This window comes from Notolepis coatsorum (assembly GCF_963971535.1).
Source record: "Notolepis coatsorum genome assembly, chromosome: 1".
Taxonomy (NCBI): Eukaryota; Metazoa; Chordata; class Actinopteri; order Aulopiformes; family Paralepididae; genus Notolepis; species Notolepis coatsorum.
In genome coordinates, this window is record NC_140165.1 from 188,781,250 (window position 1) to 188,805,709 (window position 24,460).

Consider the following 24,460-nt stretch of genomic DNA (forward strand, 5'->3'; position numbering starts at 1 on the left):
GACCCTAAGAATCCTGATTCATATTAAAACAGATGTTGTCACCGTCACCTCCTCCTCCTCCTCCTCCTCCTCCTCCGCTGTCTCCAGGCTTGGGCGTGCCACACTTGTTGCATTCATACCGCCGTGCAAAGTTCATGTTGCCACAAGAACTAAGGGAGAAAGAAAAGGTCTGTTAACAATACATCATCAACTTTACAGGTAATGGCACTCAGGAGCGTGGTCTGGTTAGGATTAAAACTGATGCGTGTGTTTACATGAGCCTAAAATTAAGTTTACAAAACATTTATTAGGAGTGTAACGGTACACAAAAACCACGGTTTGGTATATACCTCGGCTTTGAGGTCACGGTTAATTTCGGTACAGTGAGGGAAAGTTTGCAGAACGTGGCTTTCCATGTTCCACTCAGGGGTGATGTAGTGCACAGTTAACAGAAAACTCCCCAACATTTTGGGAAATTAGTAGTAGGAAGACGTTTGGAACTAGGCTAATGGAGGAACCTACCGGTACTTCCAGTGACTGACGCTAAGCTAGGCTAACGGACTGTGCATGTCTTCCTACTCCTACTGCATGCACAGAGAAGAAAAAGGGTATGCATCTTCTTGTCTAACTCCAGGGTAGATGCCAAATAAGCTAATTTCCCAAAATGTTAGAGTTTTCCTTTAAGCAGGGCTGTCAACAAATATTCTATATTCAAATGAATAATAAGACTGGTATATATATATTAAAAAAAAATGTATAGGTTTGTTCGACCCGAGATAATCAAGGAAATAACATCAATATTTTTCGCATAGAATATTTTCAGCAGCTTTGACAGCGGCTGGTGTGAGCTGGGTATTGTAGTTTTACGACATTTCCACAAGCCCAACTCAGATAGAGTTTTCCCCCTGGACGCTGTGTGCATTTGCCATGTCTCGCCCAGGGATTAAAGCAAAAAAAATCTCCTGACTGACTTTTTTTCAGGCCAAGTTATATTCTTATTTTAATCTCCACTGTATTTTTTTTAATAGCGTTAGAGTTTTAAGGGAGCCTACTTGTAGAGCCTACTGTCCTGACTGACTATAGACCCTACTGTTGTGGTTCTTGTGCCAGGCAGGGAGGCTGTGTGCTGAGAGAGCGTGAATGCAAGTCTTGTGGCTAGCTTCTGATTGATGGCGTGTTAGCACCCTTTTCCCATTACTTTGAACCATGAACTAAATAGCTTGTTATCATACAAACAAGGGACTAAACACATTTCGCAATTATGCCACAAGAACAATGCACAGTCTCCTCCCCACCGTTTGTATATATTTTTACCAGGCACCCACCCCCTCCTAATGTACAGTCTCCTCCTCATCATATGTAGGCCTGCCGCGATAAGCAATAAATCGATTAATTGCCGCGATAATTAAAATGAATGCAATGATTTTGACGGGTGCGATTAATTGCTATTTGCGCGTTTGTTTTAATGAGGCGGACCCAGTGCCCCTTGTCAGTCACTGTCCGTGTTGGGAGGCGGGCCGCTGGCTTTACTACAGAGCACAGCACAGGAGCTCCGTGGGGCTAACGTTACCCCTCATTGTGTCTATTCTACTAGCATTAACGTTACTCATACAAACAGAGTAAAACACAGTTTTCAATCAATCAATCAATAACAACATTAACGAGACCCTCGTTGTGTCTATTTTGCTAACGCTAACGTTACCTCTCATTGTGTCTATTCTACAAGCGTTAACATTAGCTAGGCTGTCTATGCTAACGTTAACGTTAGCATTAGGTTAACAAGCTGTAACGTTACCAGTCGCGTCTATTTGCTAACGTTAGCATTAGGTAATAACCGGTTTAAAATGGATGGTGATTACCTCACGTTGTGTCTATTCTACTAGCATTAACGTTACTCATACAAACAATCAATAGCGAGTTATATTGATCACGCTATGTACGATAGCCATGCTAAAACGCTAGCACAACATTAGCACCTAACCTAACAACAAGCCTTAACAAGTCAGCGATCTTTTTGCGAGACTAAACTCTCCGCTCGGTGGCAAATTGTGTTGATGTCGGTTTTGTTTAATCAATAAATGAGGCAGAATACACAGTGACTGTATCCTTTGTTTATTGCACTTGTGCCTGCTGCAAACGTGACTTTTCTGGTACCCAAAGTACCCAAAAAGTACCTGATAATCACAACAATACTTCCGGTCCGGTCGGTGGGCTTCAAAATAAAAGTCTAAAACACCGGAAAAGACGGAGCGGTGGGCTTCAAAATAAAAGTTTTGGGAAATAAATTTCTCAAAAAAAAATTCTCGAACTGGTCGCAATAATATCGCTTATCGCGATATTTTCGGGGGCAATTAATCGCCCAGCAAAATGTGTTATCGTGGCAGGCCTAATCATATGTATATATTTACTGTTAGGATCTCTGGGTAACAGTACTGTATATTTGCATATCGTATATGTGACAAATGTAACAGTACTATACCTGTAAGTCATGTATGTCCCTATGTCATAAATGTCATGATGTCATGTATGTTGTGTATGTCATAAATGTCACTATGAATTGAAAATGGGGGACCCTGATGTAAACAAGACAAACGTCTTTCTCTGGTCTGCATCCCCTTAACAATTGTGTGTATTGCTACTGGATTTACCAGATCCAGAGTGAATGAATGAAAACTTTATTTAATACACGAGACCCTCTTCTTGGGACCAAGTAAGGTTTAGTCGATAATCCAATGTACAGTTACCCCACCCCGCCTAGTCCCAACCACCTCCAATGTATAGTCCCCCCACCCCACCTACCCAACCTCCTCCAATGTATATACCGTACTTTTCGCACTATAAGCAGCACCTGACTATAAGCCGCAGCAGCTAAATTGAATGATGTGTACATATATAAGCCGCACTGGACTATAAGCCGCATGTGTTTTAATGTTTAATTACCATATGTAAGGAGTGGAGCTTGCGGCTTAATTTGACTCAACACGGGAAACCTCACCCGGCCCGGACACGGAAAGGATTGACGGATTGATTGCTTTCTCAATTATGTGAGTGGTGGTGCATGGCCGTTCTTATATTGAGCTTTAAGTTCCCACCTCTACAGAGAATGACTCCCATTGGGACACAATACTGTCGGACAAATAACATTAACTCATTTACAAGTTGTATTAAGTTTAGCAAATAAGGGAACAGATTAACATTTCAATGCAGTAAAAAAAGCAATATTTGGATTTTCGGGTTTTGTCCACATATAAGCCGCACCGTTATATAAGCCGCAGGGTCGAAAAATTGGGGGAAAAGCCGCGGCTTATAGTCCGAAAAGTACGGTACTCTCTTTTTTAGACTATTTTTGTATCACAAACAATACTGTATTTGTAAATCTGGTATGTCATAAATGTATAGATGTAGCAGTATTGTCTATCTGTCTGTCATGTGTGTCATATATGTTATGATGAATTGAATGGGGGACCCTGATGTAAACAAGACAAAAGTATTTCTCTGGTCTGCATCCCCTTAACAATTGTATGTATTGAGCCGTACTGTATTGTACCCATTCTGCAATCTGTTAATAAAATGTTCAATCAATCAATAAATATTTAACAGATTGCAGAATGGGTACAATACAGTATGGCTCAATACACACAATTGTTAAGGGGATGCAGACCAGAGAAAGACGTTTGTCTTGTTTACATCAGGGTGCCCCATTTTCAATTCATAGTGACATTTATGACATGCATGACATTGACATGACATAGGGACATACTACAGGTATATAGTACTGTTACATTTGTGACATATACGATATGCAAATATACAGTAATGTTACCCATAGATCCTAACAGAGATTATATACATATGATGGGGAGGAGACCGTACATTAGGAGGGGGTGGTAGAAAAAAGATACGGTGGGGAGAGAATATACGGTGGGGAGGAGACCGTCTACAGATACACCTGTGTGATGTTGCTATGGAGTTAAGCTAATAAACGTATACTCACAATCACAGCAGGGGACTCACGTATTGTAACACGACAATGACAAACGTGTTGTTTCCGTTTTTCTTTTTGACATAGTTGCGGCACACTGAACAAGTTAACAACTCACCACTACAGCCCCCAGTAGCGCTGCCTAGCCAGTCTCTTCAAACTTCCTCTCCTCTCGAAACTTTTTGTTAGGTGGTCCCGCTGATCCTTTTCATCTGAGAAGCCCGCGTGGGTTCTCTTTTTAGTGGCCGGCTTACTCCTTCCATTTAACCGACACTATTATTAGCTAACGTTAGCTACTCGGTATAGCAGCGAGTGCAAGCAGCGTGGTGGCTGTGACGTCGGGTCAACAAGCAGAGTTAACGCGCGAGGCTGCAAAAAAGGCGACTCGTAGAACCAAAACACAGCAGTTTTTAATTATTTTACATTACTATTTTGTTACCCTGCCATGTGGCGGACAGACTTCTCAGACCTCGCAAATGTGTAACTCGCCCAATAGCCTGCAGCTGCAACCGCAGAGCGAGCCTCCGGAGCGTAATCCTGTCTCTCGAGTCGCTGAGTGATGACTCTGCTTGGCGCGATAGATTATTTTTTCATATTTGGCGCCTCTGATTGGCTCAATTTTCTTTCAATCTGTATGCATCTACAAATCATATTATACCAGGTAGCCAATTCCGTCAGACTGCGAATCAAATGGACGGATCTCCCCAATCAAATTGACGGAAATCCGTCTGGAGACTGAACGCTTTAATGCATGGTCTCGCCCCTGCATCAACGGAGGCACAGTATTTCAATACACATCTGATACATCCTGCGCAGGTATAATCACTGAGGCCACGTCTGGTCTTTGTCAGAAGCGGCGCATCGTGTGTGTGTACCAAATGCTGGCAAGAGAAAGGAAGAATTTAGTAGTAGCGATACCAGCACTACTATGAAACGGAGTAAAAGAAGTTATGATCCTAAATACTTGGCATATGGATTTACTTGGACTGGCCAAGAAGATGACCCGAGACCAGTGCGTTTTGTGTTACGAGATCCTTGCTAAAGAGAGCTTTAAACCAAGTAAATTACAGCGGCACTTGGAAACTAAGCATCCTGAATATAAAACGCTGATCATCTGTAGCCACATAGAAGGGCTCATTGATCAATTTTGGAATTATTTCCCCGAAAGAAAGAGCACAGACAGAGCAGACAATTTAAACAACTGGATCCAAGATCCGTTCATTGCACATGACACAACAGGCCTCCCACTGTCTGAGCAGGAGGTGTTGATCGATCTTTCTTGTGACGAGCTACAGAAAGTCAAGTTCACTGGACAGGCCCTCGCAAAGGAACGACTACCCAGTGCTGTGTAATGCTGCGCTGAGAAAGCTTGTCCCGTTTGCATCAACATACCTCTGAAGTAGGGCTGGGCGATATGGCCTAAATATGATATCACGATATTTTCTGACCTTTCGGCGATACACGATACGCATCACGATGTTTCTTTTTTTCCCCAAACAATTCATTATGAGGCTTACCAAGACAGTATTTGAGTTTGCAAGCTAACATTAAAGACAAAATAAAATACCCATGCATTTAGCATTTTTATATTATATATTAGATTTAGATTATTGGATTATTAGATTATATATTGCATATATTTAGCAATGAGATATTATATGATTTAGATATGAAATATGATGAATTGAAAATGGGGGACCCTGATGTAAACAAGACGAAAGTCTTTCTCTGGTCTGCATCCTCCAGTCCACTGTTGACTGTTGTTGTATTGAGCTGTACTGTATTGTACCCATGCTGCAATCTGTTAATAACGTTTATATTCATTCAGTCGGCAAACAGAATCATTTTGATTGACAGTCGCGTCTGCCAATTACGTCACATCGCTTGCACCCGCCCTGCTGTTCTTAGCACCAATCGGCAAGCGCGTATTCATTTTTTACTTCCGCCATTGGAGAGCTCAATGAAAACAACAATGGCAGCGGTAGCTCGCCGCGGCCGACGTTTAGCTTTTAGCTCTGCAGAATGACTAAACGACTGGAGGCATAATGATTTTACTGCAACGGATGTTATAATAAAAGCCTTTCCATACATCTGTCTGATTGAAAACGTTATTAACAGACCGCAGAATGGGCACAACGGAGTCAGCACGGGCTGAGATATGAACGGCTAATGCTTGCTATATCTAGGTCGACCTCGGTCGTTGCTATGTAAATACGCTGATGTTATTGAAAGTGTAACTATATAACGTCAATGCCACAAAACGAATGCCTTTGTTATCATAAGTAGTAACTTTTGATGCAGTAGTGTGTGTGGGGCGGCGCTGTTCAAAAGTGTCAACGTGTGGACCAGATTGACGCAACACAAGCCTCTTGGGCAAAACATCACGATATCCACGATACGTTTAAAAAGTGAATCGTTAATGAACTGTACCCGATAAACATCACGATATCCACGATACGTTTAAAAAGTGTATCGTTAATGAACTGTACCCGATATTTATATAATATCGTCATATCGCCCAGCCCTACTCTGAAGCGGGATTCTCGGCTCTGACAAAAAAAAAATACAGATCTCGCCTCAGAGTAGAAGCGGATCTACGCCTCTTTCTCAGCACAACGCAGCCATGTATCATGGAACTATGTTCAAATGTACAAGCACACCCTTCCCATTAAATCTCGTTTGTTTATTCTTGAAAAGCGCATGTAAACGCATTAAAAAAAAATAAAAAAATCTGCCAACATATTTTGGCTACATATGCCTTGATCGTTTTATAAATGTGTATACAGAAACAAAAAAAAATAGGGCTAGGGCATAACACTTTCAGCGCCAGACCCAATGATAGTCGGGTTATCTTGCCAGCGGTTGAGCGCCATAAGAGAGTATAGTCGGGTTTTCATTGTTTGTTCTTTTTTTTTTATTCATTACAGGTTCACGGACCTCAGTGTTACCATAGGAAATCATTCCGAGACCTCTAGAGTGCAATACCGGCCACATCCTGCTAGGTGGCAGTATAGCCCACCCTTTGAAACCTTATTTCACACCGTGTGTTACATCTAAACCCCTCCGGGTGGAGAATTTTGGTCCAGGCAAGTGTAGCGGTTCACCCGATCACATTGGACCGCGTCCATCGCTGCTCGATGCATGTGTTGTGCCGGATTATGTCGGGGACCCGATGAGACCAATATTGGAAATCGCGATCAGACAATTGGAATATTCTTTTTGGGATACGCCCGATCAAAGGTAAGGACTACCAGACGTCAATTCCACCATGATCCTACAATGATTTCATATCGATCCAGTCGATCAACGTATGTAGTATTCAAAACGAATGCCGTTGATGACGATCAGAGCATCAAAAATCTACGCCCCCCCCCCCCCATTGATTCATTCATGATGAAACATAATACCCATTATATACCTTTGAATTGGAAATAGTAGCGCCAGGCGAGCAACGCTAACGCTTTTAGCAAAATGCACATATTGCTCCATAGTGCCGTTCTCAGGAATTAGCCAAGATCTCTGAAACTATACAATATTCACCACGGTATAACACACGAATGTATACATGAAAATTTATTCTTTTTCACATGTTGAACGATGGGATAGTTAATGTCAAATGAGCCATAGTATTGTCTCCATAGCTATAATATAGAATATAGATATAGCCCTCCAAACACCACTACGCACAGTGAAAATCCCTATCTCTTAAAGCGGTGGCGCAGTAGGTACCAGGATAGCTAAAGCGGCTGGCGCTGAAAGTGTTAAAAGGTTAACCTATTGGTAAACAAACGTATTGCTGAAAATATAGACAATAACTGCCGTTTTGACAGTTAGGGTTTTTACTCTTGGCTACAAAAAAATAGATTGATTCATACAGGCTGTAGATGGATTTATGGTTTGGGTCCGGTACCGGCAGACCCGTCAGGGTTAAGAGGTTAATCTTGACAGTATACAGACCTGTTGGGACAGGGCCAGTCTCCACCCTTCACATCAAAGCTGGGTCCTCCTCCTCCTCCTCCGCCACGACCCCTAAAACCTATGGAAGACATTCACAACTGCTGAACAGAACCTCAGAATATAAATTATTCATGAATCACAGGCCATTAAGCCAAGCAGATTGTAAAATGTGAGGACATACCTCCTCCACCACCACCACCACCACCACCTCCTCCTCCTCCTCCTCCTCCTCCTCCTCTTCCACCTCCTCCTCTTCCACCTCCAGCACCTCCTCCACCTGCGGCTCCTCCTCTCTGTGTGAACTCTGCTCTCCGTGTGGCGAAAGACACTTGGAGCTTTTTACCTTGGAACTCTTTGCCTGTATGAAGACAGACCCATCAGTCCAAACAACACAGATGAGGGTGACTATTATTTCATTAGATTCAAATGTATTGTCATCATACAGCACAAAATTCTAACCAGAGTGCAAATGCAACAGTAAAGTGCAATAACAATATACAAGTGATTAAATATATATACTAGGGGTGGAACGGTTCACAAAATCTACGGTTCGTATCACGGTTTGGTTCGATATACGTCGTTTTTTTATTTAAAACTCCAAAAATACCATACATCAGCATAAGATATATAGCCTAAAAATAATCCAACTTTTCAGTTATTCTCAAGGAAGTAGTCATGCAAAAACTGAAAGAATGAGGCAGAATCAGGCACATTATTTTGACGGTGACGGTTAGAGCTAGGAGAGGCATTGCTGATTTAAACAGGCTTCAATTTTTTTGGTAAAAAATAAAAATAAAATAAGTTTACCGGTACCTTTAATAATGTTTGGCACACAAAGACCAAACTGACTGAAAAATATAAGTTTGTGCAAACAAAATAAAACCCTTCTATTTTTGTGGCCACAATATAGACAAAGCCCATCAACATAAAGTATGCATATGCTCAACCAGCACTAGACTTTATCAAAAAGGAAAAGTCAGTGTTATTTAAAATAAATCATGTGTACTAAATATATTTTTAATTTACTTTTGAATTGCATGAAACATTAAGTATTCTCTTATGCCGCTTTTCACTGCATGTTACCTAATCGACTCGCTTTTGCTTTTGGAGTGTGTTGGATGCCGTATTTGAAGTGACGTCACAAGGAAGTAAATAGTCAACAGTAACACTGCGTTGGAAGGAGAAGCCCTGATGATATAATATAAACCAACAGCCAATAAATGTGAAGTTATCTTTGAACCTCTGTTGTCAAGCATCGTCAATATAAGGGCTGTAAGCCATAATAATCTAAATTAAAACAAATAAAGGCTTGAAATATTTCACTTTGTGTGTACTGAATCTATAATCCATGAGGGTTTCGCTTTTTGAATTGAATTACTGAAATAAAATAACTTGTCCACGATATTCAAATTTATTGAGCTGCACCTGTATACACATAACAAGCTACAGAGTACAGTGTTTCCCACAGGATTTTCAGAGACTATGGGGGGTGAACCTCCGACCCTTTAGGGGGTTTTGTACATTTTAAAGTTAAATGCATCAATCTGGTGCACTTTGAGAGCAAAATAAAGAGGATCTATGATGAACTTTGTGCTCAAAACACAAAATCGACTAGACTAGTGCTTCCCAATCCTCTCCTCGAAGCACCCCAGCCGTTCAATGTATTTGTTAAATTCCACCACCAGCACACCTTATTCAACATAACTAGCCCTTTATTAGTTGAATCAAGGTGTGCTGGTGGTGGAATTTAACAAATACATGGAAGGGCTGGGGTGTCTCGAGGAGAGGTTTGGGAACCACTGGACTAGAGCATACATTTGAGCCATCAAAGAAATTAAGCAAAAGTGGTTACCTGTGTTGAACTGGTTTATTTTTTAGAAAATAAAAAAATTGTGGATTACTATTATGACTACTACCACTGCCAATACTACCGATACATCCCTATTGGCAAAATTTATATTTTGAGTAGGTATGAGATATATACAGGTATATGAACAGGGATATATCCAACAGTTGTAGATGCATAATTATTAGGGGTGGGAATCACCAGTTATCACGATACAATATCGATTCTTTGGACAACGATACGATATTTGCCGATATCACAAAGTCTGCCATGATACGATTCGTCTGAATGATTACGTTTGCATGTCCAAGTTAAAAAGAAACGCAGTTTTGGCAGGAAAACGCGTTTCCCTAGCGGGAACGGTGAAAAGGTGTTTTCTTTTTGAAAACTCGCCAAAAATGGTGCCATGTAATTTGCGCGAGCCGGATACGGAGCCGTTCTGCCCAATGCCCATGCACAGTAGAGACGGATGCCAAATTCTCCCCCTCACAGACCCATATCATGTCAACAAACCCTTACCACGCAAGAGTCGACTGCATGAGCAGCCCAGAGCTCCTCTTTCAACATAACAAGCATTAAACAAAATGGCCCAGTCATCTATTCACTTTAGTTAATACATGAGGCATTGTCTAATGTTTAGCTACTGATAGCTCCTGATATCATTCGTTTTCGCAGGTGCTGGCTGGCTAGCGTCGCTTGTGAGCTAACGTTAGCTACCTAGCTAACATTACTTTCAGACCATGTTAGTCAAGTTGAACTATTGCTCTGGGGATGCTGATTAATATAACAAGCTACAACAGTCTGCATTCCCTTAACAATTGTTTGTATTGAGCCGTATTGTACCCATTCTGCAATCTGTTAAATAACGTTTACATCCATTCATTCTGCTAGCATTAACGTTACTTCGCTGCTAGCCACAATGCTATACTGGCATATCCCAATCACGTTAGCACGTAAGCTAACAAAATCAGCGATATTTTTGTGAGACTAAACTCCGCTCTCGTGGTCATTTGTTTCATCAACAAATGAGGCAGAACAGTGAATGTATCCGTTTGTTTATTGCACTTTATTTCTTGCTGAAAAATAAGTCTCGTTCAACCTTTCTGATTGGTTGAAAATGGCCTTCATGTATGAACTACATCGCCACCTACTGCTTTGACATTGTACTACATGTATATAGTAGACGAGACAAAACGACTTCTAACTTAACTCTTACTTGCCTGCAGGGAGCGAAATTAACTTTTTGACTCACCGGCCAGTGGCGGGTAGATGGGAAGAATCTACCCGCCAAGCATATTTCTTACCCGCCAACTTTTTTTTGATAAAATTTTTTTTTATTATTATTTTATATAGATTTTTTTTTTAATAAAATATATATATTATATAATCATACTTGTGATTGTGTTATCTGCGAGACATCGCCACCTCGCTGTCTGCAAACAGCTCCACTGTCTGTGTGTATACTCGAGTGGCCTCCAGCTCCAGCAAGGATTCTCCGGGGGTGCAGCTGGACCCTAAACCAGCGTTTCCGTTAGCCGGTAATTACCGGTATTTGACCGGCAAAATATGTTGAAGTCCGAATATTTAAATCTCTCCGGTCTTAATGTCCGGTGAAAATAATTCCTCTAAGCACAATTTTATTATTTGAATTGTATTAAAATCGGCTAAAATTAAATAGCCTATGCGATGAACGAAACAATAATTCCATTTTCAGTTTCATTGTTGCGCCGCTCAGATGTGAAACTTATTTTTCTTTTTTTTTTAGCCTGCACGCTCTGGCCACCATAACGACAAACAGGTATACGAGGAAGAGAGAGATGGCGAAACAAGCTAAGCTTAGTAAATATTTCATGAAACCAAGCACAAGCAGGTCTAATAATGACAACGAAGATGAGTCTTCTGAACTTGAAGTCACAGACCGCTGACGCTGATGCCGTGGTGGCTCCCGCGGAAAAGAAACAAAAATGTCGAGCGTACTTTTACTATTAATTTATTGATTGAACCACAAAGAGCATCCCCAGTCTGCTGCTACCGTTGCGAGCCTCGCCTGTTCCAATGGGGATCTATTAAAGTCGAACCAGCTACTAAAGTCGCTGTTCTCGCAGCCGTCGCAGGTACAAAACGGATAGGCACAACGAGAGACGGGGTGAGTGATGAGTGTTGACATTTTTTAATCATATGCAACTGTTGGTTGACTGCCGTGTCACATAGTAATGCATATTATTGATTATAACTAAATGTAGGCTATAACCTATAATGAAATTAACAAATGCGTTACACGCATGTGGCTCGTCCTCTACGCATGTGGCGACGAGCTAGCAAACGAGGCAATGTGATGATCAACTACAGTTTGCTGTGTGTGAAGTTGAACATTATGATATGTGTGACGTGTCTGATACAACGAGGTGAAGCGATGTCTACTCGAGATTCATTTGGGGGTGCGTGTGACAGAGCTGCTGCAGCGCAAGCCTGCGGGGCGGGAGCTTGATGCTGGTAGCGTATCGCACTAACTTGAGAGGCGAGAGATAGTAATTTGATTCTGCAAATCAATTTCTCATTCTTCGCTTGATGTAATTAATACACATGTCCAATTATAACGGAATTCGTTAGCTCATAAAAATGTGATTATAATAGACTGCCGTTTAAAACTCTGACCGGAATATCTCGAATATGTCCGGTGATAGAAATCTTGCAGGACACTCAGACCGGCACGAATATGTTCTAACGGAAACGCTGCCCTAAACGCTACATTCAGCATGCAAAAGAATTCTCCGGCGCTGCACCTGGACCCTAGTCAGCAGCCCTCACTCATGCGATGTAAACCAGGGACTCGAATACGCATGTTGTTGTTGTAGGACATTGATGCCAAGAGCTATCTGTAGCTACTGCTGGATGGCGTTGGGACAAGTGAACTATTTAGTTTACTGCGACATTTCGTAGTGACTAGTTACCTAGCCAACGGAGGTATTATGCACTGGACTATTGCTGGAGGATTTGTTGATGTCGGGAGCTATCCGTAGCTAGCCGGCTGGATAACGTTACACAATGCCTCGTGTATTAAACTAAGTGAATAGTTGACTGGGTCATTTTGTAACGGTAGCTAATGTTATCTCACGAAGGTCCCACTGACTAGACTAACGTCACGGTGAGGCAATAGCCTCTGTTTACATGCAGGCATTAGCAGCAGCAGCAGTGCTAACTAACGTCACGGTGACTCGGAGGCAATAGCCTCTGTTTACATGCAGGCATACAGAAACAGGTGGGGAGGGGCTAGCAGCAGTGCGCGGTGCGCGCTTCATGTCGGCTGAGACAGCGAGTGAGAACTCCGCTAAAGAATTGGATCATGATTTTTGGTTTTCACATGACTATTTGATAGCCCGTCACACGGCACTCAGACGTCTCAGTGGGAGGCGCCAAACGTAAAAACTGAGCGCAAATGGCGGGTGGCGCTCTCTAGTTTCGGTCCCTGCTTGCCTGCCAATACGCAGCGTTCTGAAAAGCTAAATGAAACGAAATGGCCCTAGTGTAACCGCAGCCTAAGAAGTCTGTTGTTTTGACGAGAGCCTTTGAATGAAGGGAGTGGACAGACTGTGGACTGTCATTTTGGATAATCATCCAGAATTTAATTGGCTACAAAAGGTGGTCAAACATTCGCCATCAGCAGTGACTGGTCAGTTCAGGACTGAACAACCGGACGTGGTCACTCGTCCGAACGGCTTGTCAAATGACGCTCGCCAGATGTTTAGTCTTGTAACTTGAGAATGGAATCACGCAATAGGTTGAGTGTGGCGACTATCAAAAGGCTGCAAATTCAACTTTCTAACAATGTATTGGTTGATCGGCAAAAACGCAGCCGACAGACGAGGGCAAAGTGCTGCGACAGCCCGTATTCGGGCAGTCCGATCCTTAACACTTTGAGTGCCGGAAACGTAGATGTACATTTCTGTCACGGTATTTCTTTTATTATCTATATCCATTCATAATTCAGCAGGACACCTTGTGCATACTGTTCTGAGTGTGTCTAAGCTGGCAGACGGTTTTATACCGCCCTCCAACGCCTTCGGCCAGTAATGCACCCGGTTAGAAATGGGTTCGTTTGGACGTGTGTCGGAGGAAGCATGTGGTAGCCTCCACTCTCCCAGACCGACTGTGGGGGGTAAGTGCGCAGTGACCAGAAAGGGGATTGGGAATTGGCATAACGCATTGGGATGGGAGAAAATCGGAGGAAAAAGGAGGGGGAAAAAGATTAAAAAAATTAGTTTGTTTATTTTCTATACCAAGCTGCGGCGTGGGGGCAGGTCATAAACACTCGGGCAAAACACACGCTTATAGGGATGGCTTGGACAACTGACCCCTAGGGGGGTCCAACGACGCTCCGCTGCGCGTCGGGCCTAACAACCACCCCTAGGCGTCATCTAATGAGTATAACACACTCCTGCGCGTGATGTAATGCTCAACTGCACACTACATCACCCCTGAGTGGAACATGGAAAGCCAAACTTTTGAAAAACCTGTACCGACCTGTAACTTCAAAACCGAGGTACGTACCTAACCGTGGTTTTTGTGTACCGTTTCACACCTAGTCTGTAGTCATTGTTGTAGTAATGATGTCGAGGTTCCATTGCGATTATCTATATAGAATGTTGTATTTTGTGTGGATCCCAGGAAGAATAGCTGCTACTTCTGCTGGAGTTAATGGGGATCTCTCTTAGGAGTCAACGGGGCGTATTTAGGGCTGGGCGATATGGCCTAAATATGATATCACGATATTTTCTGACCTTTCGGCGATACACGATACGCATCACGATGTTTTTCTTTTTTTCCCCAAACAATTCATTATGAGGCTTACCAAGACAGTATTTGAGTTTGCAAGCTAACATTAAAGACAAAATAAAATACCCATGCATTTAGCATTTTTATATTATATATTATATTTAGATTATTGGATTATTAGATTATATATTGCATATATTTAGCAATGAGATATTATATGATTTAGATATGAAATATGATGAATTGAAAATGGGGGACCCTGATGTAAACAAGACGAAAGTCTTTCTCTGGTCTGCATCCCCTTAACAATTGTATGTATTGAGCTGTACTGTACCCATTCTGCAATATGTTAATAAAGTTTTAAATCAATCAATAGGATTTTAGCATTTTTATGAAACTACTGTATATTTGTATGTCTCTAAATGTTTTGATGAATTGAAAATGGAGGACCCTTATGTAAAAAAGCCGAAAGTCTTTTTCTGGTCTTCATCCTCCAGTCAGTCCACTGTTGTTGTATTGAGCTGTACTGTATTGTACCCATTCTGCAATCGTTAATAACGTTCATTCATTCAATCATTCAGCCGGCAACAGAATAATTTTGATTGACAGTCGAGTCTGCCAATTACGTCACACCGCTTGTACCCGCCCTGCTGTTCTTAGCACCAATCGGCAAGCAGCGCTATTCTTTTTTTACATTCCTGAATGCCCTCCATTGATTTTAACGAGAGCTCAGCTCAACGACAACAACAACAGCTCACCGCAGCCGACAAGTGATTACTAGCGCACCGCAGCATGACAACGAGGCATAATGATTTTACTGCAACAAATGTACGCACAACTCGGCACGGACTGAGATATGAACAGTAACGCTTGCTATCTATGTCGTCATCGGACGTTGCTATGTTTGGGTAAATACGCTGATGTGTAACTATATAACGTGTAACTATATAATGTTGATGCCACAAAACGAATGCCTTTGTTAATCATAAGTACTAACTTTGATGCAGTAGTGTGTGTGTGGGAGCGGCGTTGTTCAAAAGTTTTAACGGGGTGGACCAGATTGACGCGACACAATCCTCTTGGGCAAAACATCACGATATCCACGATACGTTAAAAAAGTGTATCGTTAATGAACTGTACCCGATATTTATATAATATCGTCATATCGCCCAGCCCTAGGCGTATTGCTCCCGTGGGCGGAGAACAAAAGAATTAGAATGTCTTCTAAATGCTCTAAACGTACATATTTTCAGAAATCGATAAAAATAGAAAAATGACAATTTTCGAGTGCTTTGAGATGTACTATATATGTCTCATTACTTGCTAAACATAATACGACTTGTAAATACGTTTAATTCTTGCTAGATGGTATGCTTGTAATTATTTCCGTTTGCGAGATAACTACAGCGCGTCACGAAACGCACATACACGCACGAGCGCACACACACAAGAGAAGCGTGTGCGCTGTGAATAGGTGTTAGACCCCCGCGCAGAGGTGAGAGGTATCAGAGACTCGCTACCCCCATCCAAATTCTAAACAGATCGGCATCGGCTTTTCATAATATGTATGAATTATCTCGTGCAATAATATCCACGGGACACTGAGCTGCTTCGCAGAATAATGTGGTGTGCGTGTATGTGTGTGTGTGCGCTGAGACGCAGCGTCGAGGCGAAACTTGTGTCGAGTCTGCTTCTATGTATGCTTCTTCAGCGCGAGAGGGGGTGTTTCTCACGGTCTGTCGTTGATAATCTGAAGAGGTCCTGCATTATTATTATTATCATTCTCGGGAATACACGGGACCCGACGGAACGTTAATTTATGTATTAAAAGTAGTCCAACATGCTTTTCATCAACATAACTGGCAGAGACAGAGTGCGTGTGTGTGTGTACGAGTTATGAGTTATCTCGCAGTTCATTCAAGCGCGCATCACGGTGATGACAGCTCTCTAGAGTAGAAAGGTGCGCTCACAGGGGCGTAGCTGGAGATTCTGGGCCCCATGAAAGAATCAATTTGTGGGCCCCCAATCTATTAAAAAAATGTGGGGCCCCCAATTATAAAAAAAATTGGGGCATTTGCTGGGCCCTTGGAATCATCCTAACCCCCCCCCCCCCCCCAGCTACTCCCCTGCACACACACACACACTCTCTCTCTCTCTCTCAAACAGAGAAATCAAAAGAAATCAGTACATTACCTTGTATTACTATTGTAATCCAAAAGTGATATATAGGGTTGTTCATTGTACAATACAATTGATACAGTTGATGTTTCTTGTTGATTATTATTCTCTATGTGTATATGAGCATTTTTTCAATACCCAACTATGTAGTGGCCGCTTGTCGCTAGGCTAGGCCTCCTGCTGGGTCCATTCACTGGAATAACAAAGGAATGACTGGGCCTTTGCTCCAGGTGTGAAATGGTTCTAGTGACAATGATCACATTGAATTCTGGGAGTGTAGTTCTCTCATCAGATAGCTGAATGAACTTTGATCAAGTTCAAGTCCTATCCTGAAAAGTTGTTAGGATTTTACCAGAATGTTTGATAGGACATTGATTGAAAACTATCCTCTCAAATTTGACAATTGATGGCTTATTTTGAAGGTATGAATCTGTAATTTTACATTATGTAACAAAAAAAAAGAGAATATTCTGAGAAGGTGGAGCTAGAAACTTTAGACCTCAGGGGGTTAAGTGTTTGTGATCCTTACCGTCAAACCATTCGATGGCAGCTTTGGCGGAGGGTGGGTCATCGAAGGAGACCGTGGCTTCTCCTTTGAGTCTCCCTGTGGCCTTGTCAGAGTACAGGTTGATCATCAGCTGGCCAGTCTTCTTGTTTACCTACAAAGACAAGTAAACACCATTAGAAATCTACCAATACCACTAAATACCTACAGATAACTTCTTTAACATTTATATACATGCCTAGGTGTATTTCTCCATTTATTTTAGGGGTGCCAAAGTTAGCGAGTGAATGCAAATGTGAATTAACGCCACAAATAATTTTGACGCACAACCTCTTTAGCCCGAGCGGTCCATCGGCGAACCGCAAATGACATCATGTCATAAATCAATCTCTCCAGAGTGTATGACATTAAGTAGGGTTTTTTCCCCCAAATGTATCCAATAGTAAAGACCCTAACCACAGCAGTCGGTGTATATTTTCAACAACACGCGTGTTTACTAGGGATGGGTACCGAATTCGGTACTTTTGAGGTACCGAACCGAAACACGCCGGTACTACAGAGTATCGAATCAAGTGAGATACCGAGAGAGAAAAAAAAAATTGTCAACGTTCACACGCACAATATATGCTTACCTAGGATTTGACTTGATTCAACAACAAAGCAGTCGGCGCAATGGCAAGCCGAAAACTGTCGAAATTGTAGTTATTTGAAGTTTGGATTTTTTTTTCACGACTGAAGTAGGTAAATTACCGAAAAAAGGTACCGTTGGGTACCGGTATCGATTCAAATGTGAAAGGTACCCATCCCTAGTGTTTACCAATAGGGTAAAGTGTTAGTGAGATTTTAGTTTATGGAATGAGTTTATAATTTAGCGAATATCTGCCATTTTGAATTTGCTAAACGTCACCGATTGTAGTCATATGAGAAGAGGTCACCCAGAGCTCTCAATGAGCGTTGAAATTTCAAAAAAAAACTACAGTACCCACATTTTTTCTTTTTTTGGGATTCTCTACCACAAAACTGAACGTTATTGGCATATATTGGAGCACAATTAGTGAGTCTACCTTCTGTGAACATTTAGCAACAATCCATGTTGCAAATGGATTAAAAATGGCGAAGCCATATCCATTATAAGAATGGAACTGTACATACAGTAGATTTTATTTGCGGTTCTTCAGTGCACGCCTGGAGATACTAAATCCAAATTGAACTCTTGCCATTTGAAAGAGATTTGGCCCGATCCATAGATGTGCGAGTTGGCTATAATAAGGTAATTTATAGGCCTGGTATTCTATAATAATATTTCAAATTGCATGTGTCCGGATGGCAGAATTCAGTACTGCATCTACAAAACCTTCCGTTTAATAATCTTCCCTTTATAATTAGCTTAGATTTTTTTGTACACATGATCTCAAGGTGCTGAACAAGCTCAGCTTCACTGTCAAAGATGCAAAGAAAAACATAATTTATATTCCCCTTTGTTTCATCACAATTTACTAGGGGTGGAACGGTACGCATTCGAACCGTACAACGTTCGGTACGACCGCCACGGTTCAGGGCATGCGTGTATTGTTCGGTTATTGGGATGCGCAAACAAATATGCACATACCCAGAGAGGCAGTAACTAAGTTAGCCACGCGCTAGGCTAACGTTAGCCACGAGCTAACCATGGAAACGCTCACAGCAAAGTGATTCCACAACACCAGTACCATTAGTGGGGAAGGGGGGTATTGACGAGGCTTGACAACAGAGGTTCCAAGATAACTTCACATTTATTGGCTGTTCATTTATATTATATCATCAGGGCTTCTCCAGGTTCCAACACTGTGTTAAGTTTAAGTTTCTTTAATAGTTGTCATACAGAAGTACAGAATACTTTCATACAAAATGCTTCTTACTGTTACACTCCAGAGACTGTGCTAGACAAGATAGTATCAAATAACATAGTATAGCATGTAATTTAGAAGTAGAAAATGAGGTCACAGTGTTCAGTATAGACATATGTACAATGTTCGATGCAGAATAGACGTAACTGAGTTACCATATAATATACAATACTATGCAGTGTACTAATGTACAGTACTATATAGTGCAAAGCAGAAATGGGATGAGGTACAATTTACAGTAAGGTGTACAGTAAGTACTGTGGTTGACTTATTTACTTCCTCGTTTGAAGTCACTTCAAATACGGCTAACAAGACGCTCAAAAAGTGAAAGTGTGTCGATTAGGTACCATGCAGTGAAAAGCAGCATAAGAGAATACTTCATAATGTTTCATGCAATTAAAAAGTAAAAATATATTTAGTTTGTTTAAACTAAGTTAATACTTTGACAAATGTTGCCTATATTTTTCATCAGTTTGGTCTTTGTGTGCCAAACATTATTTAAGGCAAACCGCTGTAAACCTTTTACCAAATAAATGAGAAGCATGTTTAACCCATTCTCTGCCGGAGCTTATATCCATCCTTGTAGCCTCTCTGCCAGCGCTATTTGTCTATGGAGATGTTCACCTTCTTTGCAGGGCTATAACTTTTTAAATTGTATTGCTAAATTGACATTACTATGGCCCATTCAACATCAATTATCTATCGTTCAGGATGTAGGAACGTTTAACTTTTTCACACAATAATACGGTACTCTAGAGCAGGGGTTCCCAAACTTTTCAGGCCAGGACCCAGAAAATAAGGCGTCAAGAGAGCCGCGGCCCAATGCACATAGTCAGGCTTTTTTTTTTTTTTTTTGCCAGGCGACCGATTTTTTAAGCCAAATATCACTTCAATCCTATTAAGTTAGTTCAAGTTAGTTATTCATTTATATGTGCTATTTATGAGAGGGCTAAATTGTTGAAAAATAATGATAATAATAATAGCCTCATTAAAATACTATTGTTGCTTCGGTTGTTTTCAGCGTTTTATGTGCATAATCTGTTATTTAGTTTGAAATGTTCGTTGAAATAAGTAGATTTTTCGTTTTTGTTTATTTATTTAAGTTAATATAAAATCATATAGTCACATTTTAGAATACCGAACAGTGTTTTGTGAACCGTTCCACCCCTACAATTTACTCAAGCCTAGTAACGCACACAATATTTCTGACACTGGGAATACATTCCCTGAGATACAGAGATGTCCCTAGATACCAAGAAGAGGCAAATGGACATGTATTTTTAGGCGGATTCAGAAAATATGGCGAGGGCTCAAGGTAGGGCTGGTCGATAAAACGAAAAATATTTTAATAATCGATAAAAAATTTCTAAAAAAATATATTTGTATTGTGACCTGCAACAGGGCAGAGACAGTGGACAGACTTGTCTTTCTTGCAACTTAAAGTAATGGCTTTGCTTGTCCAAATGACAATACAGACCACATTAAGATTCATTTTTCTCTTATTTTGTTTGCTTTTCAATATAAAATACAGTTTGAAACCGTCTGTACACAGTAGGCTATGTGTGCTAGCAGAGCTAGTCGCAAGTCACGGTGCATGGTGCGGTGGTTTGTCCATCAAAAGATAGAAAAAAAACGAGCAGAGCCATAACTGTTCTCCCCTGGAGCCACATCCACTTTTTTTGGTACTTTCGCATTCAAACCAGCTGCAGCCTGAGAACGAGTGTGAGGGGCTTTAACACTAAAGATGGGGGCAACGACAAAGAATTGCTGCAAAATAAACACACATTGTCGTTTAAATACTAATAAAAATAAATTATCGATATCGAACGATATGAAAAATGTTAGTGATATATCTTGATAAAATTGTTGGCCATATCGCCAAGCCCTAGCTCAAGGTTAAATCAATCGTTTTTTTGTCCGATACAAAAGCCTGTTCCTTTCTTTAACTCATTCAGGGCCAACCACGTAATATTAAGTTTAGTTCGTTTCTTTTTCTTTTCGATTTTAATATCCTATTCAATGTCACGGAGCTGTATTTTGCCTGGAAGAGGCATATTGGGAGGTGGTGCAGTACCGACCAGATGCTAGTAGTGGTGCCATCTCGAGAATGCAGTAACCCCTGTTGCAGACCGGAGTTGCAGACTTTTCTGTTAGCCTGAAGCGAGGGCTTCACCCGATCGCATGGAATACTTTTTGGGACGCCCGATTCATTATACTGTGGAGGGTTATGGCGTGGGCCAAATAGACATGATCTACCAGATGGCGATCAAATAATTGGAAAATTATTTTTGGAATCCAACCGGCCAAAGGTATGAGCAATTTGACGTCAATTTCAGCTTGATCGTGCAAGGATTTCATAGCCATCCGCCAGATTAGCGTATGTTGTGGTAATAACAAATGCCTTTATTGGCAATCCATTCATAATACTGATCATATGCATTTGGATTTTTAACTATCGTATGTAGGGACGAAACGCCAATGGATTTAACGTTATTAGCGTCGCGCCTTATAAATAGCCTCACAGGAATGATCCCAGATAAAATATAGATTTAGCTCTACAAACGTGACGCACAGTGAAAGTTTGTAATGGAAAGCTGGCCCAACTACAGCGGGCCCGTCTAATGGCTGGCACCCATTGAGTTAATGGAAACCCTGTGTGGGGATTTAAAGGGGACATGTCTTGCTATTCCTTTCACTATTTGGGCAACTTTACACAATTCCTGTGAGTCTATGGAACACATCTGTAAAGTTTTTTTTATTCATTGTTTTGCATTTCTAATCAAATACTCTAAAGAAGCCTTTTTCCACCTCAAGATTTCAAGCCGTTTTGGGCTGGGCTCCGCCCTTAAGTGCTTTGCACTGACAGACAGAGAGATAGAGATTGAGGGGGATACTAATTAATTTCACCGCGGGGGGGATAATCCCACGGGGCAATGCATTGGTAACTTGTTTCAAATGACAATATGTACACCTGTGAATATTATTGCACGGATCGGAATACGGGCGCGCGCATGCGCAATGATATTTTGACAGTGATATGCGAGTGCTCCCGACTGCGAGGGAGAGAGAGGGACACGGAGCATTACACACAACCTCCAACCGCGCGGGGGGGAGGAGCTTCTCTCGGGGAAACACAAGCGAAGCTCCTGCCCCGCGCAGTCGGGTAGTTGTGTGTAAATGCTCTGTGTCCCTCCCTCCCTCCCTCTCTCTGCTGTCTGTCGGCACCCGCACAACACGTTTGAGGAAGTGTCAGTATTTCCACTCACTCTGTTGAGTGAGCTACAACCATAGATCGGCTCCTTGCTACTTAGGATAGCGAGTCAAATCAGAATGGCTTAGTTCACTGGGGAGGATATTGTCTCAACTGAATTGGATCAATCTGCCAAAATGAGAATTAGAGACAGACCCCATTGATACAAACCACCATTGCTAGAAAACAATGCTAAACACTGGAAAAGGCTATTTATAAGATACGGGACCTTTAACTGAAAGTTAAACTGTAAACCGTCTCTCACATCATAATAACAAAGCCATGTCTGCTCCCTGCAGATGATGTTAGGTGGGGGAGGGGTTAGGTGTGTTGCAAAGGCCTTCTGCATGCATCGTTACGAGAAACAGCTCCAAGCATTTGAAGCTCAGTTGCCCTAAACAAGCTATTGTGGTATCATCTTGGTTAATAAGACTGATTGAAAAGTATTTGTACAAGTGATGGCTTATTTTAAAGGTATGAACCTGTACTTTCATATTATGTTTAAAAAAAAAAATACGTGAAGATTGCCCAACAAGACCTAACGTCTGTGCCTGGTCACATATCTATTCTGAGGCAGTCCCTTCCATCAGATCCATCTATGGTGTTACGAGCAACAGTACTCATACAGGCTTCAGCCCTCATGCCTACCTTGATGATTCCAATCTGCTTGAAGTAGTTTCCCACTTCATCAGGAGTCACTTCTTCTCCTAGACCCTGGACGAAGATGGTGTTGTTGTCAGAGTTGTCCTGTTCCCCAGCTGCTGTGGACGAGACGAGACAAACACGCATTAACTCTCTGCCACGCTGGGAACGGGATATGGCTATTGGCTATGTGCTTCCACGCATTAAACCAATGGGGTCGTCACCTTGTTTGCAGGGCAATAACTATATTATAGCTATGGATGCAATACTATGGCCCATTTGACATCTGGTATCCATCGTTCAAGATGTGAAAGATAAATATTTTTTCCATCCATACATTCCCGTTTTATACTGTGGTGAATATAAGTATTTAGAGCGGTTTAGGGTAATTCCTGGGAGGCTAGTAATGTAAATGTATTGTATTAAATCCATTGGCATTTCATCCCTACACATGCTACACTTAAAAATTCTAATGCATATGCGGTATTATGCATGAGGGGGGGGGGGGGGGGGTCGTTTCTGATTAATTGATGGTCAATAACGGCATTCGTTAGTACAACCCCATACGCTGATCAGGGCGATGGCTATGAAAACAAGGCACAATCGAGCTGAAATTGACGTTATGTGGCCGGTGGTATTCCAAAAAGAATATTGTCCATTTGGCTCCCGACATGAATCGGGGGTCCCGAAAACTATTCAATGCGATCGGGTGAAGCCCTTGATCCAGGTTACTAGAAAAGTCCGCCCGTAGGAATTTCATCGACGCACAGCCTCATAACACAGTCTCAAAGGAAGTGCAACATCGGCCGCAGACTTTTGCGATCTCAGACTCATTCCCTATGGTAACACAGGCTGCCTGGATGGATAACGAATGGAAATAGCGACTAAAAGAAATAACGATCAAATAACGTATATATACACATGGTTGGCATTCAACGATTGGCGGACAAACGCGTATAAAATCGTTGTTGGCAGGGAATGAGTTAACAGCGGCTACAGGCAGGGTTGGGTATAGAGTAACGGTTCCAACATGGTTGATAACACCAGAATGAGCAACAAAATCATGGTGTGTACTTCTACTGTAATAACTAATAACTATAGATATTGAATAAGTTACATTTAGAAAGTCTAGTTTTTGTAAATGTCAATGATGTTACGGTTTAACCTCTTCCACCCGACGGGACCGGTCCCAAAATGACATCACGCCATAAATCAATCTCTCCAGACACTTTGACAGAAGTATTGTTTTTTTTTTGTCAAACGTATTAAAGTATAAACATCATAACCATGTCACAACAGCAGTTATAATGTATATCATCATCAATAAGTTAGTTTACCAATAGGTTAAAGTGTTATTAGATAGATTTCATTTTAGTCTAGTTTATTTCACGAACGTCGCCATTTTGGGAAATTTGAACGTCGGGAATTGTATTTTTTTGCAGCCATTTTGTAGAGGACACCG

The 24,460-nt window shown here is 41.5% G+C and overlaps 1 protein-coding gene across 1 annotated transcript; it reads right to left on the reverse strand.

Annotated features, from left to right (window-relative positions):
• Positions 1-4: 4 nt before the first annotated feature.
• Positions 5-23,145, reverse strand: LOC311223696 (RNA-binding protein FUS-like; the record flags this gene model as incomplete). The annotated part of the gene is made up of 5 exons (XM_084308468.1): positions 5-149; positions 7,919-7,997; positions 8,100-8,276; positions 17,245-17,374; positions 23,005-23,145. 5 exons carry the CDS (start codon positions 23,143-23,145, stop codon positions 5-7), a joined length of 672 nt encoding a protein of 223 aa, XP_084164594.1.
• Positions 23,146-24,460: the final 1,315 nt, after the last annotated feature.